The sequence below is a fragment of the Chroicocephalus ridibundus genome, chromosome 5 (genome assembly GCF_963924245.1).
Source record: "Chroicocephalus ridibundus chromosome 5, bChrRid1.1, whole genome shotgun sequence".
Taxonomy (NCBI): domain Eukaryota; kingdom Metazoa; phylum Chordata; class Aves; order Charadriiformes; family Laridae; genus Chroicocephalus; species Chroicocephalus ridibundus.
In genome coordinates, this window is record NC_086288.1 from 5,758,276 (window position 1) to 5,778,665 (window position 20,390).

The 20,390-nt window shown below is 46.8% G+C and overlaps 1 protein-coding gene across 5 annotated transcripts; it reads right to left on the reverse strand.

Annotated features, from left to right (window-relative positions):
- Positions 1-1,509: 1,509 nt before the first annotated feature.
- CDKL2 (cyclin dependent kinase like 2) lies at positions 1,510-20,315 on the reverse strand. Of its 5 annotated transcripts, none has more exons than XM_063335761.1 (14): positions 20,195-20,298; positions 16,303-16,661; positions 11,818-12,012; positions 10,740-10,918; positions 9,749-9,861; positions 9,288-9,427; positions 8,158-8,246; positions 7,520-7,646; positions 6,356-6,630; positions 5,805-5,895; positions 4,918-5,029; positions 4,690-4,796; positions 3,878-3,973; positions 1,510-2,422 (listed from the first exon to the last, which is right to left on the reverse strand). In XM_063335761.1, exons 2-13 carry the CDS (start codon positions 16,468-16,470, stop codon positions 3,914-3,916), a joined length of 1,656 nt encoding a protein of 551 aa, XP_063191831.1. In that variant the 5' UTR covers positions 16,471-16,661; positions 20,195-20,298; the 3' UTR covers positions 1,510-2,422; positions 3,878-3,913. The 5 variants fall into 5 exon arrangements, with proteins under 5 accessions (XP_063191831.1, XP_063191832.1, XP_063191833.1 ...); XM_063335762.1 differs by having other exon boundaries at positions 10,749-10,918; positions 20,195-20,294; XM_063335763.1 differs by having other exon boundaries at positions 4,707-4,796; positions 20,195-20,293.
- Positions 20,316-20,390: the final 75 nt, after the last annotated feature.

A 20,390-nucleotide genomic window follows, 5' to 3' on the forward strand; every position in this document is an offset into this window, starting at 1 on the left:
CCCCCCTCAAACCTTTCTTCTCCCCCAAGCCCTCCTTTTCCTCCCATCCCCCTAAAATTTTCCCTTCGCCCCAAAAAACCTCCTTCTTCCCTCCCCCATTCCCCTAAAACCTTCCCTCCCCCGCGAAAAAACCCTTATTTTGCCCCATTCCCCTCAAACCTTCATTTTTCCCCCCGCGTGCCACCAAAACCTTCCCTCTTTCCCCCTTCTCCCCAAAACCTTCCTTCCCCCCACACCTTCCCTTTTTTCTCCTCGCCCACAAAACCTTCTTTCCCTCTAAAGCCTTACTTTCCCCCAAAAAAAGCCTTCCCTTTTTTCTCCTCTCCCCCAAAACCTTCTTTCCCTCTAAAGCCTTACTTTCCCCCAAAAAAAACCTTCCCTTTTTTCTCCTCTCCCCCAAAACCTTTCCCCCCCAATCATCCTTTTTCACCATTCCCCTAAAATCTTCCTTTTCCCCCCATTCCCCTAAAACTTTCCTCCCCCCCCAACCTTCCTTTTCCCCCCCTCTCCCCTAAAACTTTCCTTGCCCCTCGTTCCCCTAAAACCTTCCTTTTCCCCCCCAAAAAAACCTTCTCCTCCCTCCCCCATTCCCCTAAAACCTTCCCTTTCCCCCTCTCCCCTAAAACCTTTTTCCCACCTCTCCCTTAAGACCTGCCATTTCCCCCCCCCATTCCCGTAAAACCTTCCCCCCTGCTCCCCCAACAATAAAACGGAAGCTCTTGGCCATCCGATGCAGCGTAGGGAAAGCAGTCAAGACGGCAGACAGGTTTCCTGGGAATGTTTTCTGGGAGGAGAACATTCTGTTTCCGGATGAGGACCCACGGCCGCGGAGGCCGAGCGCTGGGAGAGGCGCCCGGTTCCAACCGGGGGTTGCCCCAGCCCCTGGGGCCTCGGTGAATTCTCCGTAGGTCAATTTTAGGTGAATAACTTGGTTGCGTTTGCTCGTGGCTAGCTAAATGAGTGCTGTGGCCAGCTGGGAAGGTACAACTGGGCTACCCGGAGCAGTTCATCAGTAGCAGCGAAGGAAAAAAAAAAAAAAGGCAATGGGAAGGTAAAGGGCAAACCGGATGAGCACCATCAGCCTCGCGGTGTCCGGATGCTGCTGAGGGACGTTGGGATCCTGCGCTTGTAAATGGCTGCAAGAAATACATCAACTGTTAAATAAAAGCGGATTAAAAAAAAAAATATCTTATTTTTCACTGCAGGTGATACCAGCAATACAAATGAGCACCAAGTCCAGGGAAGACTTAAATCAGCGGATCTTACATTTGTAAGCACGCACCAGTACCGAGAGATTTGGAATTTGAACATCCTTTTATTTACAAATTTTAATGTATGTGTCAAAACGCAGCACAGCCACAAAGCTCTAAACGCCATGACATCCTGCATTCTGCCGTGACACATCCACGGGAAAGGACATATTTTGTGGAAGGACGAGTTCCAAAATCAACTACGCCGTCCAGGGGTGGGAGCTGTGACGACAGCCTCCAGCTGCCGGAAAATAGTTGTGAGCAACGTAAGGACACCATAGAACAGCCAACGTGAGGGCAGTTAAGCAAAAATGGTTTCTCAACGGTCCCGAGATAAAAGCGGAGCCATCTTTCTCTCCTCAGGAGCCACTGTCGAGTTTTACACTTCCATGTCCCATTCCCCCAGGGGACCTAAAGGACTGATGACTTAAGTTACCCAGCGCCCACGGAAGCCATTTCCCAGGCCACGGCGCAGTATTTTACACCCACGTTCTTCCTTCGCCGCTAACAGCGGCCACGATTCACCCAGCGCGGCCAGACAACAGGCCCAGTTAAAACCCCTGACAACCGCCCAAAGACTGGGGGAGGAAAGCACGGAGGGAAAAGGGACCTAACACAAGGTCACACACGCTGCTGAGCGTTAGCGAGGGGTTCAAAGGGACAGCTGGGAACATATGCACGTTTAAACGTCTTATTTCCTGCACAAACGTTTTCTTCACTGACATTTATGTCAAGGCAAAGGTGCTTTTCAGATCAGGTAGCCCACCAAAACATGGCAAATTCAGCAGCTATCTACTCGCTTCACTATTCATTTAAAGAGAAAATCCTCAAGCGGGCAGCAGTTTGACAAAAGAAAGCCCAGCTTCCTTCCAAATCCTCCAAACCAACTTCTGCCCTTGTCACACAAACCAACAACCGCTTTTTTTTCCTTAGAGCAACCTCGGACAAGGCCCAGCCCTGGGCCAGAAAGCCAGTATTTCAGGAGCTGTTTTGCATGCAAGAAATCCAGCAGCAACGGCAGTGTGAGCTCCGTCCTGGGACGGGACCCGAGCCGCTTCCCGTGGCAATCCGCTGCGCTAACGAGAGAGAAAGGGATCCTCCTCTCTCCCGCAGAGACCCTGCAGCTTCAGCGCCTGGATGCTCAGACGGATTGTTCCCACTGTTTCAGCCGCCTGCATCGAGAGGAGAAAAGCGGAATGATGTTATAGACAGGCTAACGAAACCACCGAGGGACTCCCTGATGACATGCTTCCTTTATTTTGATTTATTACGCGTCCTTACCTTGCTAAAGCTGTGCACTTACACCCCTGTGCTTCACAGAAGACAACTTTAGTAAGTTCTCTTTTCCTCCCACATTTATTATCAGGATTGCTTCCCATCCTAACGTTTTTTCTTCTTTTTCCCTAGTAGCATTAAGCCAACACGTCACGTGCATGTGAGTGCCAAATACCCTCACACAGATTAAGAGCACGCGCAGCGTTTGTGCAGAGATTTCAGTCAGTGGTTGCTCCCTCTTCTCAAACAGGAAACGCCAGTGCCCAAAAGAAAAAAACTAAGATGCACAGTTTGCCCCTACGTGTTAACAGTATTGCCATGACATGCTCATGGCTGTCTGAACACCCTTCCAGAGCACCTTGTCTCCTTCCCTCTTTATTCTCCCCAACTTCTGCTCCCTCTGGAAGGTGCAGTCCTCCTGCCCAGCCTCAGTGAGGGAAGAGGGATGAGTGTGAGAGTGAAAAACCTCGGCTAAGCGCTGCACTTCTCGCTTTCAAGAGGCTGAGAAACTCCAAGACGTACAGACACTCCAAGACACCCTGGAAGATGCTGAGCGATAAGAGGTAACAATACCCCAATAGAAAAAAAAAAAGCAAAACAACAATCAAAACAACACAATTTTTTCTATGAGGGGTTTTTTTTTTTTTTCAGACAAAACAACTTAGAGAACTGCCTGTCTTTCAACGGGCAAGATGAGAAACTATTAAAACCACATTTAAAAGCCTCAGCTTAAAACAATCTAGAATGACAAGAAGCAAGGCTAACTCAAAGTGCAAATAGAGTGTCAGAGTTCAAACTTAGCAATTCGATCTTAAGCCTACAAGGCAACCACACAGCCAGGACTTTTCCTAAGCTTCCTTCTCTTCCAGACTCCTACCTCATGCTTGGAGAGCACTCAGGTATCAACAGCTACGTTAAATAAATTTAGATTGTATAACATGGTTACTAAGTCCATTTTCAGGGACGCGCTCGACAGTGCTGTACATAGGACCCAGTTTTTCCACTCTTCATCTGAAGGCAGCCACATTCCCTTTTTGGTTATTCTATCGCCTTCCTCTACCCCCAACTTAACGAGCTGCTTAATTTCCAACACCAACGCCCAGCACCTCAGCTTAGGAAAACGATTTACTTTCTACAGCCAGCTTCAGTACCCGTGAAGAAAGCCGGGTGCTGCCCTCTGTAAGAAATCTGTCCTAGCAAGAAGTCCTCATCAAGAATGCGTAAAAGGATTGTCCCACTGCACCTCCCAACTAGGTAAGTGTTCACGAAACTATCCATCTGAAAGATACCAGAAGCCTACACAGCAGAAATTGAAGCCACCGGAAGGCAACGCTGCAGAAATTAACGCTTACCTTTTACAGGCAGGTGTCATCTCCTTCTCCACAAGGCTAGTGCTCAACTCTAGGGAAACCGGCTTCTGACGCATCGGGCATCAAGGTCCCCGACAGCTGTAAATTGGGAAGGGAAAAAAAAAGAAAAAAAGAAGAAAAAAAAAGAGAGTGTCAATTTCCAAGTGTAGTATAAATAGAGAACAATCAGAAATTGCCTTCTGTGTTCCCAATGTGCAACTTAAACAAATCTGTTCTTTGATCAGATCAGACTTTAAAAATGTTTCCTGCCCCAAGACGGTCTGCCCAATCTCAACTGGAAGCAAGGCAGCCGAAGTGACTGCCTCTGGAATTACTTAACTCCCAAACAACACCTCAGTGTTACAAGTTGGTTTTTTTGCTAGTTTTCCCCCTTCTCTCCCTCCGTCTGGCTCCTACACTTTCCCCCTCTGTACTGTCCTCAGCCCCTCAACATCTAACACAGCCAGAACAGTTCTCCTCAAAACATATGTCCCTCCTGGTCTCTCTTCAACTCCGGTAAATCAGGCTTACTTTCACCCCGATCCAGCCAGCTGAATTCGCAACAATTCACACTGTCCGCCTTAGCAGTAAGAATCTAATATCTGGTTAACCTCAGAGAGACAAATAGAGCCCCGTGTTTCATCCATGACCCTTCTCTTTTCCCCCGGCCTAAAGCCTCAGGTCTTTTTACTTAGAAACCAAGGCAAGTTGTGCCTCTGCTAAGAGTCACACTGGAAATTCATGGGTCACGCTATTCAGAAAGTCCCGAACCAAACAAATACGGAGCAGCACAAACTATTTCACTGCTTCGTTACCTGCTGTGAGGCCAGACCTGGGGTATGGAGGTCGATAGCAGCAAGAGAGGGAACGCGGGACTCTGAAACTGTTTTATTTTCCTTTTTCAGAAATCTGGGATGCCACCCTGCAAAACACAACCGATGCCTACCATGTTAAGGAAGCAAGAGCTGAGTGCTCTAACGCATGCTGCTTCCTGTCACTTATTTAGGATGCAGGTTTTATTTACAGGACGTCAAAGCTCATACCTTCCACTCCTCTCAGTTCAGGGAGATGATTTAGTTCTGGCAAACGCACATCCGCCTTCGAGAACTCCCATTTTTTCCTATTTGCCTGAAGGATGTTTTTTTCATTAGTGACCTGTAATCAAGGGCGTAAGTACCAGCTCATGAAAAAACAGAAAAAAACAAAAACGAAGCTATTTTCAAGCTTAAAAATGCAACAAGATGGCAACGTTCCGCTGTAGTTGGAACTTGCGCAAGAATAGAAGAAAAGACGCTAATGTGTGTGAAGGAATCTATTCTGCTCAAGTGTCATTTATACATTAAAAACAACCGAACAGCCGCAGTGAAAACAACCCAATCATCTAAGCGAGACTGCTTTCCGAGAGACAAAATACAACACCGGGAGAATGGCTCAGATCAGTTTTCTGCACGAAGGCAAACGTTCCCGCTGGCATGGAAAGAATACTGCCTAGGTAGCGTGTGCAGTGGAAAGCTTTCTATTTCAGTTGTTTTCATTATCAATTTTTAATGCGTTTATGACATGACTAAATAAGGCCTTGACCACGTTAAATCCAAATCTTCAATCCTGCTTCAGTAGCGCAGCACACACGGTCTGTTTTTCCCGGCCAGGCAGGAGGCCACAGATATATTCAAAGTCTCACAGATATCCCGTGTTGGACTGCTCCCCTCATTTAAAATTGTCCTCTGACAGAAAATACGTTTCATATAAGATAACTATTAGCAAAGGATAACAGACAATACAACTGTACGGAAAAAGGGATAAAGGAAATAATATTTCTAGTCGTGACTTAGGGTGAAGGCTGCAACAGATGGGATTCTTGACAATAAAACACATACTTGAGTGCAGCATTTATTTTTGCTTTGCCAAGGGGGAAAGACAGATGGCTTACCGACGTCAAGCTTACGCTGTAATGGCCCGCTGGAGAACGCTTCCGTTGCTTCAGAAAGGGGTTCAAGTATTTTTTACTCTTTTCATCAACTCTGTAATCAAAAATACACCAAATTTTGTATTAACTGGGGGGGTAACACGGTGAATATAAAAACAACAAATGCAAGACACCCAGAAACACTGTCATTAAATGCTGAGAAAGAAGGCTCACGGGGAAAATATCCTTCGTGAGCTCAGTGAACAGAGAAGTTTGGCCCAAAGGACAAGCCATGAATCAAAGAAAGGCCAGTGTCACAGCAGCCGGCGAACTGTTGCTTGTCCAGTAGCGCTTTGCCGAACGCAGAGAGCCTGTGCGGACACACACAGCTGCTCGAGGTGAAGCCGGGACTTCTCATCCACATAATCCTTCACCCGAATGCTGTTTCGAGCCGTGTCCTGTCCCAAACCCACATCTGGCCTTCCCACACCATCACCCTGCACCTCTCTTGGGACGTTACAGCTCCTTGGTGACAGGGACGATGGATACAAGCTCTTCTAGCTCTGCTCTCGTACCTGTAATTAAGGTTCCCAGCCAAAGGCCCCATCCCAACCGTAGTGGGAGAAAGGTTCTGGTTGATGGGAGGGATAACTATGCCTGCATTCTTGGCATAGTCCAAGCTGCTGCTGGAATCTTTTAGGCTGGTGTGGGGGCTTATTTTAAACGGGTTGATCGCACTGTCATACAGGGAGCTCAGGTTGGAGGATCGGTCCGCCTTCTCTGCATCAGCTTTAGAGCGCTTCGCCTTTAATAGCTTTGCATCTCTGCTCTTCGAGTCGATGCTGAAATCCTGTTTGGGAAGATAAGCGTTGTCTTTCTCTTACGGTCCTGTTTAAAAAGTAGCTTAGAGCAGTGCAGGTGGGGAAAAAAAGTCAGAGCCTAAACCTGCGTGATTCTGCAAGGATCTGATGGAGGTGGAATTGTTTTTAGTAGAAAACTTCTGTTTTCCATCAAATGGGAGGAGACTTGTCAGGGTTCCAGCGCCCTCTGTAAATAAGTCACTTTAGAATGGGATCGGAAACTATGGAGGAAGAACAGCCGTATCCTGTGTCACTTCCAAAGAAATGAAATAAGAGCCCAGTATCACCTCAAAGTCACTCTGAAGCCTCTACTCCTTAGTAGCCAATTGAAAGCAAAATACGTAATTTTAGAGACAGGGCTTTAACACAGGTAAACAACAGCATACAAGCATGTTTTCCTGATTCAACAGGAGTTATACTTCCTAATTGATTCTCCCCTTAGCTCCTTATTTGCCAGGAACTGCATCATGATGTAGTTTACCTGCTAGGGACGGCCCAAATAGCCATTTGAGGACTGCGGAACCGAGCACTGGAACAACCTCGTAAGGGCCAAACGGCTAAAATCAAGGCACAGAACTCCTACACAACAGCCTGCAGGCTGTACTGCACTGAGTCTCAGACCTGCGGGGGCACAGGCCTAACGTACTGCCTTGAATCGGGCGACAAAGTCTCCGGGGCTGTTTAGACTCACAGCGGCCTCCAAAGGTGAGCTTCTCTGGCACATCACACTTACCCAGCCTTTTTTTTTTTTTTTAAAAAGTGAAAGAGACAATTATGCTTATATTCTTGCTATGAACTTAAACTGCTGCACGTACTTATATAGTCATTTTAAAACATCAAAAAACCCCAAACGGGTTTGGAAAACAAAGATGAACAAACCTGGACACCAAGGATTTTTCTTTCTTCTAAAAATTCATCTTTGTCCCTTTTGCTGATTTTTGATTTTTTTTGTAACTGACGGTCTCTGGCATCTTTCTGAATCTTTAATTTAAGCTCCTGAGCAAATCTACATTCCGTATAGGGGGGGAAAAAAAAAAAAAAGGGCTTCTGTTAATATCATCATCAGTTGGTGTTCAGCCCAGTCTCCTATAGCCTTTTAAGTAATCAAGTAAACCGTGCCTTTTTAACTACTGAGAAGCCAGCCAAATATGATGTATGCATTAAAATAAATAAAATCTTACAAGCACACGCTTTTCACGTTACAGCAATAAAGGCGTTCGTATCCCAGCCGGGTGTAGATGCAGACAGCGAATACAGCGCAAGACTAAGCTACCCAATACGGTGTGACACTGGGTGCGCACACTGAGGAATTAATGTCATGACAAGGTAATGGGGCAAACATGCCGCTGCAATGCGCTCCCTTTCAACCGCTCTATTTCCAGGAAGGCTAAACCCAAACAAAACCCAACCCGTTTAGGGGCTGTCAGCTCTGCAAACCCGGCATGCAATCTTCGAGCACAACTGTGTAACTTCCCTCTCATCATTAGCCTGCTTTGAGCAAGGAATGAACCGTTTACCTTTCAGCAAATCCATCCTTGTTAAAGAAATCGCACTGCAGGAGTTCAGCGCAGGATGGTCTTTTGTCCGGATCAATCTGCAAACACTTCTGTCAAGTCAACATAAACATCAGAAGGCAAATATATTAGAAATTAAACAAAGGCTTTAGTATTTCTGAGTGAAGTCAGGAAAAAAGCTGCAAAACTCCCCTTTCTAGGGCCTGTTATATTGAAATGGGCCCAAGAGACACCACTACCAAAAAAGTTTAATGTTTGCTGTCTGCTTCCATTCCAATCACTGATGCTCAGAGAGATTCACTGCACGCGGAATACCTGTCACACAAATACATAACTCCGCTCTCAGTAAGCCTCCCCTGTTTTCAGTTTGTTTTGCCTAAAGCTTTAGACTCATTAAGCATTTCAAATACAACTATGTGGTTTTCAAGTTGTTTAGTTACCTATCATAAAGGTGCTCCAGACTCCTGCGTCAAAAGGAGCACAACAGCACTCCCTGGAAGGATTCTTCAGAGTCTATGACAAAGCTGTAGGCTTCCTAACTCCCACAGAGTAGATACGTAACCCCAAGGGCATGGGACATGTTTGGATGCCATCCCACCCAAGCCTGCTTGCTTGCAGCGCCTCCACCAAGCAGGCAGAGGGAGGGTTGGCAGAAAACACTATATCCACAGCCCTGCTCGCAAGTAAGGAAGGGCTGTGCATTACCTACAAAGCATCCACTTCGGTACCGGATGAGGGACAAAGGTTGTTGGGAGACCTTTCAAAATATCAACGGATGCAGTGAGGTGTATAGCGGATGCTTTCAACACACAAGCCCTTCTTCACCTTTCAAATCTCCTTGGAAAACTTAGATCAGTGGGGCACCATGAGATACAAATCCTCCCTGGAGGACATGCAGTGACGATTTTGGCTCTGGAGATGACTGGCTTGGTCTCCCCTGTCACCCAGGACAGTAGCTGTTGTATCCTTGCAGTCCTCACTAAGCTTCCAACCCAAGCAGTTGCCTGTTGCATGGGTAGCTGAGAGAACGCCAGTTTAACAGCCTCAGCCCTTTCTGTAGGCTCTTCTTCTGCCCCCCAAGGTGAAGGACAAGTAAACAGAGACACGTTCATAGTAAACGATTGGTTAATTACCTTGGCTAAATCTAGCACTGCAGCAGAGAGCTTGGGATAGCGTTTGTCCAGAGATTCGGCCTCCTTCACTTCAGGCAACCTCATGCCAGCAAAGAGGGGATTTTTATAGAATAACTCTTGGTGTCTTGGAATTAAATTACCTGGAATCACACAACCAAAGCAACCACTCAGAAGAAATACAGAGCAGTCCTGTGAAACATTTGAGAGGCTGAAATACTGTGTCGGAACTACCGTGAAGAGCTACAATCAGTGTCGTTCTGTTTTTACCTGTGTGCCAGGAACTGATGCTGTACTCACAACTTCCCAGCTCCCCCTTTGTAAAAGGCACTAAAAGTACAGGCTCTCAGAAACAGTTCAGCGTGCACCACAGCCTTTCTCCCTACACTCAACTTCCCCCGTCAAAATGTACTTGACTCCTTCATTACTAAGCAGGCACTAGGAGCCCGACAGGCTGTTCTTACCCAGGCATTTGGTGATATGGTAGAGCTGGTCAATGTCGGAATCTCCAGGGAAGAGGGGCTCTCCCGTAAGCATTTCTGTTATCAGAGCGCCAATAGCCCACACGTCGACAGCCCTGGAAAAAAAAAAAACAACCCGACATCCCAGCTCAGCGTGGCTTCGTTCTGATCTCTCTTTGATCTAAAGGCTGAGCCAGGCCAGCGCACAGCACGTCTTCAGCAGGTTACAGGCCCAGAGGGCGGCTTTGCCCCCTAAACAGCACGACAGCTGTTTTCCAGGCTTACGAGTGCTCTGATGAATGGCAAGGATCCAGCTAGCAGAAGCCTGACAGGTGTAAAATCAGGTTCCAAACCCCAATGCTTTAAAAAAACTAATATAATGCATCAGTAGAATCTTGCACTTTAGAGAGCACAACGGTAAGCCGCTCCTCTTTGTGCAGGCATCCGCTCTTCAGGCACGTTTACTGAAAATTAAGTTTAAGTAATACAGGGACATACGTAAATCTGCACAATTGTACTAACAGTCCTGTGAAGAACACAGTTTAAGTTCTGACCTGGTTTTGCTGCACTGGGGATCGCAGTAAGAAAAAAATCTCATTCATCCCACCCACTCCCTTCTGAAACGTCCATCTCTAATTGTTTGGAGGGACTTTTCTGTCTTCCCTCCATGACTCCGACTGCACGGGAGGGAAGTCTAATCATAACCTCCTCCAATACTAGCATTGGCAACGGAAACGCTCCTATAGACAACAGATGAGGAATGCTGAGGGCTATCCTCGCCTTTTGGTCCAGGAAAGCCTAGCACCGGCAGCAGTTAGCCGCAGAGTGGAAGAGAGAAGGAGGCTTAAACCTTCACAAGCGAATAACCAGGGAACGCTGAGCAGCATCCCTTTAACCTGTTTGCCAAGCAATAGTCCCCTGCCTCCCCAAAACACAGAGCAACCCCCCCCTCACATGCCCACAACCCTTCCGCAGCCTCACAAGCCAGTCTTACTTGCCATACTTGGTATCTCCCACCAGCAGCTCTGGAGCTCTGTACCATCGGGTCGCCACGTAGTCTGTGTAAGCTTCCCCAGAAGCTGCTATGGTGCGAGCAAATCCAAAGTCACATAGTTTTACAACTCCTGACTGGGAAACTAGTATGTTCTCTGGCTTAATATCCCGATGTATTATCTGCACAGAGAAAAAGCGAGTCAAGACAAATAAATTCCCCATTTCTACATAGTAAATTGACTGGCTCACCAAAAATAGTAGCTTTCTCACATCCAGGGAGAAAATTACATTTTTGCAGGCATGAGAAAATACAGAGTCTCTAAAAGACAACGACATGCACATAGGCAATGAATAGGTGCCGACCCAAGTGCACAGGTAAACACAGAACCTCTAATTTTTGCACACAGAAGCATTTATTTTACGTATCTCTCTACATCTGCTATGCAGATGTGTTTACTGTCGGTATTTTAACAGGCGCAATTTATTATGCTTGAAAATCTGGCCTCGACTAAAAGTTTAAAAGCTGAAGTATCGCAAGGGCACGGGCATGTCCTGCAGTTAAATGTGAAGAGTATTTTAGGGATTCATGAGAGACACAATTTCCCAAACATAAAAATGAATAGACAAATATGTGTGTGTTTATATATATAGTTACACAACTAGGATTAAGTTGGCAAACCTGTTAGAAATCAGTTGAGAACAAAAACCTAAACCCAATGAAGCGAAAAAGCAAGCCTACATGTTTGCATGGGCGCTGTCAGAATCAAATTTCTGAGAGAGACTCTCTCCCCCTGCAAGATAAACCAACCTACAATAAGGTGCCATCCAGCATCGGATCCCCATGGACTTCTGGACCCTTCCTTTCAAACACCCTCACAAATCCATCTGAGGCAGGCTACGGGATTAGCTGACATCAAGCTCTGAATTCATATGAAATTCAGTCTGTCCCTTCTGCTCTGCCTCTTCCTTGTCAGCCAAAGCTTTATTTCTCTAAGTTTTAATATATATCAAAAAATGTACGCTTCTGTATCTATTCATTCAAGGTTAACTGCAGAGCTGACTTCTTGTTGCATACTTACATTATGACTGTGACAAAACGCTATTCCTCTCATAATCTGAAACAAGTATTTCCGAACCCTGCTGTAGTCTAGTCCGTTTGGAAATGCCTCAAGGTCATCAAGCACCGTGTGATCCACAAATTCAAACACCAGATACCACCGTTTCTTCTTTTTGCACACTTCTAGCAGGTTCACGAGATTCTCATGCCTGAGTTGCTGTTATAAAACAGGAAATGTTTTGTGAGAGCTTGACAGCATATACTGGATAAATGGCGACCAGATACTTTTTGCTGCAACCCAGCCAGTGCACTGCCCTGGAACGTTCTTCTTGTCATGGCACTCACATTCATTTATTCTTAAAATCCGCTCACTGATATTCTAGAAAAGGTTTTATTTTGCCAAATTTATTTTATTTTTTTAACATTATCCGGAGGATTTCCGCCACCTCATATACGCAGACACCTGGTTTTATAACATAAAAATAAATAAAATGCTAAGGACATTTCTTCTTAATGGGGATGCTCAAAATACACTCTTCTGTTACTGGAAAATCTCACGCCTTCTGCTTCTCTCCTCACCTAAGAGATGACACTAACTCCTGCCATGATCTTGACAAGCTTTAGAGCAAACTTATGTTCTACGTGAGAGATATCTTGAAGAAGTCAAAAAGAATTCCAAAGGAGCGTGTGGTTAACACGTGAGAGACAGCAGGCACCTAACAGCATCTCCCACAAAGACTTGCCATGGCAAAGGAAAATCCTGAGCTAGCAGGAAAGACAAAGCTGGATGGTTTGGACTGGAAAGTTCAGCGTGCTGCGAAGTATGTCTCTGACCACCGCGAGAAGAAGAACAGGACGTTTAGCCACGACTGGTGAGCTGCAGAGACCCCTTGCTAGTTCTCTGGTTTTGCTTATTTGCTCAAGCAACAATAAGTGCAGCCTGTAACATTGGCCTGTACCTGTGACTCAAACTCCTTTAGGAGACATTCTCATCAAGGTGACCAATTAACACTGCGTTACCCTACCTGCTCCCTCAGGGCAGGGCACGAGGAGCACCACTAGCTACCCCCTCCAGACAGGATTCAAAGGATTGCTGAAAACAGCTCTCAATGCTTTGTTTTAAGAACATTTTTTGCCTCTGCCAACAACCCAAAGTGATTCCTCTCTTTTCTCGCACGTTTCCAGGAAGTTTTACTCTTTTCCTCTGTCACTGCTTTCTCTAGGGCCTCTTTTTAAAAAGCTCTTACATCCCCGTTTAGAAGAAAAACAAAAGCAGTTGCAATACCTCTCTGTTCTACCTATCTGCCAGTTCATCACCAACTACTCAGTGTCTGTATTGTATTTTTTTCTAAAAAGGATGACAGAAGACTTTTCTTTTAAGCTCCTACCATACCCAAAGCATTTCTGCCGGCACCGCCAGCATATGCACGTTTACAATAACTAACATGTGCCAGAATACAAGCACATTGAACGGATAAAAGGAAAGTTCAGCATTCTTACCTGTAATAGTGTTAACAATTAAACAGCTTCCATTAAACTGCGTCGAGCGGATTCAGAGAGAAAATTGACAAGTCAAGGATTTGAAGAGATTTTTTTTCCCCAATATATGCAGAGGGGGAAGCTGAAGATAGTTTAGAGAAAAAAACCTGCAACTTTTATGAAGAGGGGAATAAAAAAAGCCGCTGTATTTTCTAGTTATTTTGTCATCACATGCTGACAAGCCACGAATACACCTCTAATCCGTTACACATTTGTAACACTGGTTTAATCACACACCACTTTTAACAAAACAGACCACGCTACAATGCGCAGTTATTTATTAGCTTGGAGCCTAGCAGGGAAACGCCATCGGAGGCTGCCTGAAGGCAGCACCTTAGCCCAGGGATCGCGTCCAAGGAAGATGCGGGAGGACTGCAGAGCACAGGGACTTTCAGGGAAAATGCTCTGCCAGTCGAGAGGGAGTGCCAGCCAACCTGCACCTGGGTCCGTCAAAGACCTAGATTTCTTAGAAGGTCTGAAAAGCGAAAATTTTTTTAAAAAAAAAAAAGGTCAATTAGAAAAAAAGCTCTTTTCTCAAGAATAATTTCTTCACAGCACAGGAAACCCGAGGAGGTTTTGCTGTTTTCAGCCTCGATTGAATTTCTGCCCAAACTCCAGAAGAGAAGAAAAAAAAAAATAAATTAGGTTCACAGGGAGCGTGCAAGTGAAGAAACTATAAAAAGATTAAATCTCTAGATATTTATTTTCACCGTGAGAGGCCACACTTACTGAACTATATATGGTAATGTTCCCCTTGCCAAGTTCCCACTAACCCAGGAAAACAAGTTAATTCCCAACACACCTAGGAGGCAGTACGTGCTTTGACTCAGTAACTACGCCGAGCCTGGTCAACAGATCAGGTACGATCCAGACTCACGCAGATCTGCTTTAGAAGGAATTGAGGGGACAACACTTGGAGCTGCCGGCTGCCTCTCAACCTCCAGCTCGTGCATTTCTATTAACTCTAAGGGTCTGTAGCTCTTGCAGTGATCACTTTTTTTTTTTTTTCCTTCACAGCACAGGGACTATAGTCCGGCAGACTTGTGAAGAGACACTTATGGCAGCCAAGAGGAGAGGAGGCAGGCTTGCATGTACTCCCACCTCCAGAACACTCCACGTCAGAGGAAAAGCCTAGAAGCACTCCAACTCTAGTAAAACTTTCCTTCATTTCTTCACCAGACGCATCACCCGTGTCCCAAGGCTTAAAACTACCACATGTGCACGTGACAGGGACACGCACTCTTCTGTGCACACCACCTGCGGGACAAGGGAAGAAGGAAAATGCTGCAACTGCTGCTAGAGGCTATGGTGTCAAACACAGGGGCTGAAGGTGGTCAAAAGAGCAAGCAGAACAACAGATGTATGTCCTGGCACAGAATGCCACTCTGCATCCTTGGCATCCTATTCATGAAGGAATGTAGCGGAAAAACCTGGCAGTGAAACGGTTCAGGAACTTGTAAAAGCTTCTGTAGGAAGAACAAAGCCAAGAGAGGAAGCAGAAACACCGTATGACAAAACACTGAAGGGCACACACCCAAAACCCTGTTTATCTAAGGTTCCTGGGTATTTTCCCAGACAGAGTACCTACAGCCCATGAAGAGAAGTACCTTTAATAAACCAACCCACACAATGAGGCTACACCACATAAAACTGCTGATAAGAAGCCAATAGGCTGAAGTACGACTGGACATTTAGGTGAGTACAAGGCACCCACAATTGATACCAGGCAAATCACGCACTCAAACAGCAAAGGACATTATGCCAGCTGGCTTCAGCCTAGTGGATTGCCATTGATTGATAAGGTTCAGGGAACACGATACCTGTCCCCCTCCAGCCTCTTGCTGGCAGTACAAGCCTGCCAGGAAAGTGCCATTAATAAAATAAAATAAAAGTAAAACTTTCCTAGAAGCATTTTTCTGTATCGAGTAACATCGGCACCGAATCCGGTTAGGCACACTGCCACACATCCAGGTCACCGTTCACCTGCAGGTTTTAAAAGTTGAGCATTTCTTTAGTTTTTAGCAAGTTCGCAGCTGCGAGGTACTCCAATTTGGTACACAACGCAGGGGGACACAACTACCACCGGGAGGCAATAGAGAGCTTATGACTCCCTTCCTCGTACCTTTCCTTGCTGAATACAGGGCACATACACAGACTAGATTCTAATCAAGTCAGATTTAGCCAGGTAAATCCAGTACAACGTCAGCCAAAGGGAAACGAAGCTCTGCACGGCTACAACTCAGGGGCTAAAAGAATCTACTACAGCTTGGCTGCTCCTGGAAATACAAACAGGGCACAGTTATGTCTCTTTTGGTTTGGACTTAGTTATACTTTGTAAATCGTGGTCAGAGTTGTTTCCCTTTCAAAACTGACCCAATGGCTGAAATTTACACCTATCCCACAGCTTCACTGGATAAACACCATTCCTTAAAAGACTATTAAGTAGTCTCAAGAGGCAGCTTCCTCCCAAGGACCCATCAACTCTCTACAGGTCGATCTCACCCGCACCGATCATTCTAAACACCTAGCACCTTTACTGCAATAAAAACCCCGGCCATAGACAGGAAGGTTACTATTCTGCTTGAAGGAGGCCTTTGCCTTAGGGAAGGTATTTCAACACCTTACCAGGATTGCCAACAGGCCGAGAGGAGGCCCCTGGAGCGCAGCGGAGGCTGCTCTCCCTCCCCAGGGGACACCCGTGCTGAGCTCCATTGCTCCCCGTGCCTACAGCAGGGCAGGGCAGGTCACTCGAGTCATAACTACAGGAGCTTCCCAATAAAGAGGTCGGGCCCTGCATGAACCACCTCTGTGCAGCGAGTGCTCTCCTGCGACAGGAACGTCTCCCAGCTGAACAAGGAGCTACGAATTTAAAAGCGAAGCCACCAAAAAGCCACCGGTTCGGTTCGGCCCGGCTTCGCTGGAAAACGCCAGCCAGCTGCCCTCACAGCCGCCCCTCCCCTCCCCTCACCTTCAGCAGCTTGATTTCCCTCACGGCGATCTTCCTCACCACCGCGTCCTCCTCGCTTTCCAGGAACTTCTTGACGGCGACGATCTGCCCGCTCTCCTTGTTCCTGCACTTGGTCACCACCCCGTAGCTGCCTTCCCCCACGAGGCCCAGCACCTGGTACTTCTCCATGGCCGCGGCGGGAAGCCGGGGACGGGGGAAGCCCCGTTAGGCCGCGGCCGGTTGACGGGAGCGGGGCCTCACCGGCGGGCGGCGGGAGGCCCGACGCGCCGTCACCAGGGCAACGGGGTGCCGTAAGGCGCAGCCGCCGCGCGAGCCCAGCCGTCGCAAGAGCCGTACGGCGCGACCGGCCGTGAGGGGAGCTAAAGCAAAACAGTAAAGGTACGGGTGTCAGCTACGCCAGATTCCATCTCTGTGTTCATTAATTAAAAGGTTTAAGAGCGGATTCTCATCAGAAGAAGGGGAAAAGGTTTTGTATGCCGTAGTGAGGGCACAGGAGGGAAAGACTGCACTGCAGGACCTTTTGGGAAGCGCTTTGGTCCTACTGGGCATGTCCCTTCTGGGTCACCTGCTTCTCCACAGGAATTCCAACAGGAGCCCACGGCTCCTAAAATTTCCTCCTTTCCTTTCGCCTTGAAGACCTCCACGTCCCCGTCCCCTCAGTCCAGGAAACCAATTTGTGAGTTAACGGCACAAGAGACGCCCGATTCCTTCCTAACGAAGCCACCCTCAGAGCGCTGGAAAGCCACTTGGCTCGTAACGAGAAAAAAAGCCTTATGAAGCATTCTCCTTTGAGCTCCTTTTCTTAAAACCCATAAGATACATGAAGAGCAAATGACTGAGCAATCCTGGCATGAAAACGTGGGGTGGGCAGAGCGCCAAGATGAAAAAAAAAAAAACCCGGCATGAATTAATTTAATGAATATTCTGCGCCCGAGCAGCTGCGCGGCTGTTGCGAGGCAGCTTATGTTGCTAAGAACGTGGCAGCGATAAAGGTGGAATAATTTAAAAGGGATGTCTATCTGTGCCCTTGCTGTGTGTTTTATTTTAAAAACGTGGCAGTTTCTGCGCATACTATGTGCAACTTAACACATAGGCACGAAGGTAACGTGTTTCCTTCAATAGGGAATTCTATTCCATGTAGCAACCCTGGAGCACGTGTGTGTGTTCACCCATCGAGACTTAATCCAACAAACTTGCAATTTCCCCTGCATGCCAGCGAAGGACACTGACTGATGACACAACCTGTGATGTCATTTGCTCCCGTTGATTTGTCTTGCCCTGGAGATGAGCAGCATGGCAGGACACGTGCAGGAGGAAGCAATCGGAGACGGAAACTACGGAAACAAAGACATTCTGTGCCAATATTCCCAAAATAAAGGTGCTGTTTAAAGAGTTGTGGGGAAAAAAAAATAAGAGGTGAAAGCAACAGGGAGGAAGGAGCAGAGACCGGTCGTGCCTGTTCAAAGGACTGCAAAGCTGTGAAACTCCTGCCCCGTCTGGCCGCTAGGAAAATGTCACACCCTGGCCATCAAACAAGGGCTGAGCTGCTTTCCCTCATCAGTTTTTACCCATCGATTCCCAGATGTTTCTCTCCTCTGTTTGTGTATGTATTGCACAGTCCAGGCTGCTGTAGAAAAAAAGGTCTCCCAATTCCAATCCTATATTCCAATATGACTTTTCCGAAACCTTTATCCTGTTTCTTCTGAGTCACGTCGCTATGTGTCACCTTCTGTAATTCGTTGCCAGTTGTTTTTATTTCTCCTTCATCCTCCTCCTCCCTTTCTACGTGCAATCACTGTAATGCACCTTTCAAGGCTGACCTCACATTTCCAGGAAAAATATAAATCGGAGCTCAGTTAGCATTAATTTATTATATTCCTCCCATCTTCTACTGCTCACCATTATTGTAGCAAGTGCCTACTCTGGGTCCTGGCATCCGTTCCGCGCTGCTAATAGATCGCTAACTTGGCAACCAATTAACTCTTCCACCGCTGAGACACCACTTTCCATTAAACCAAAGGCACAAACCACAAACGCACATGCACAGCAGACTGCAAAAACTCACTTTGCCAGTGCAGATGGTTCTTCAATGCTATTTTATTTTTAATCATAGCAAATGATACGGGGAACCAGCTTTTCTCACTTACGGACAGTGCCCGGTGTCAATGGGATCTGTATTACTTCCAGACGCCTCGCTGCTGTGTGAGTAATGCCAGCTTTTACCATCAGCAACTAACTCAAAGATGACAACAATTTCTTCTGGCTATAGGTTGCTTTGGGGTTTGTTTATTGAGTGGTCTTTTTATATATATACATAAAAAAAAAAAATATAAGAGCACTGTTGACTTACGATGATATGAGTTGGCTTGGTGCTATAATTTAAAGCCAGAGAAACTGAAGGTGGTGAAGAATTGAGCACGGTATCTTGCCAAGCCATACAGTACCTGTGCTCCACATACGTTTGACAGCCTGTTGGTATCCGAATAGCATTGACCGAGTTCAGTCTTCATAATTTGAGAAAAAGCCTTTTTTATAGAGAGAAACCCTCTTGTAATGTGATGCCTATAGCCAACAGGGGCCCTGAACTGGATTCCTCTCCTCAAAAGTGACACTGATACAATTTCTGTCAACATAGATTCTGGATCCTTTGAATGTGGGGCAATGGCACGTCTTTTATATATTATTTAGCTTTTTATACCAAATAACACGAGGCTGCGCTGTGTGCCTTCCACATCGTGTTTGTCTTCAATGTTCATCTAGAGAACGTCAACGCAGCGTCAGTCCTGATTTTGTTTTTCTATTTTGTTTGCCAGACATTTTGAGACATCGTGGTATCTGCCAGAATCATCCATTGCAGTTCTTGTAATTAAACCTCAACAAGACAAAAAATTATAGCCCCTGTCATTTAGATATTATGTTTTAGTTGGGTCACGCAAACAACTCATTATTTAATATTTTTGATAACGAAGTCTCCAACAACTTAGAGGGATGAAGCTGTCTGGTGCCCCAAGTGACCTCTTAGGGCTGAAATTACAACGGTGAGCTTTGGTTTTTTTTAATTAAGGAATTTTTGTTCGCATACAGCGTACAAGCTGCAGTGAACATATACCAAGATACAGGATTTCACAATACACCCCATTTCTTTTCGTTGCACAAAATGGAGGGGAGTACTGCCTCCCAGCTCTGGGACCCCCAACATCAGGACATGGTCCTGTTAGAGCAAGTCCAGAGGAGGCCACAAAGATGCTGTGAGGGCTGGAGCCCCTCTGCTGTGGGGACAGGCTGAGAGAGCTGGGGGGGGTTCAGCCTGGAGAAGAGAAGGCTCCGGGGAGACCTTCCAGCCCCTTCCTGGCCCTCAAGGGGCTCCAGGAAAGCTGGGGAGGGACTCTGGATCAGAGAAGGGAGCCACAGGACGAGGGGGAACAGTTTTAAACTGAGAAAGGGTGGATTTAGATGAGATACTAGGAAGAAATTCCTTGCTGTGAGGGTGGTGAGCCCCTGGCCCCCAGGTTGCCCAGAGAAGCTGTGGCTGCCCCATCCCTGGAGGGGTTCAAGGCCAGGTCGGATGGGGCTTGGAGCAGCCTGGGCTGGTGGGAGGTGTCCCTTGGAACTGGGTGATCTTTAAGGTCCCTTCCAACCCGAACCATTCTATGATTCTTTGAATAAAACAAATGAAAAATAAAAGTCACACCTGTGGCATGCAATGCTGATGACACAGCTGATCGTGACGTGTTCCCGCCTTCTTCCCGAGGCAGTTTTGTGGTAAACTACCTTATTTTTTTCTAAGCCCACCTTTTTTTCCCCCCCTGAGATGACGGGACCTCCACGCCCTCCATCAACCTCCCTCTGACGCTTCCTCCCTCGAGGCCACACCTGGAAGGGAAATCAATACCTTTGGCGACGGTCCTTGAGGAGAAGAGCCTTCAAAATTCCCAGGTTTGACAGGATGTGGGTGTTTTTTTTAAGCTGAATTAGGCGGTTTTAGGCAAGCGGCCGGGGCCGGGCGGGCGGAGGCGGGAAGGCGAGGGGGGCGGCCGCCCCCCTCGCCTTCCCGCCTCCGCCCGCCCGGCCCCGGCCGCCGCCATCTC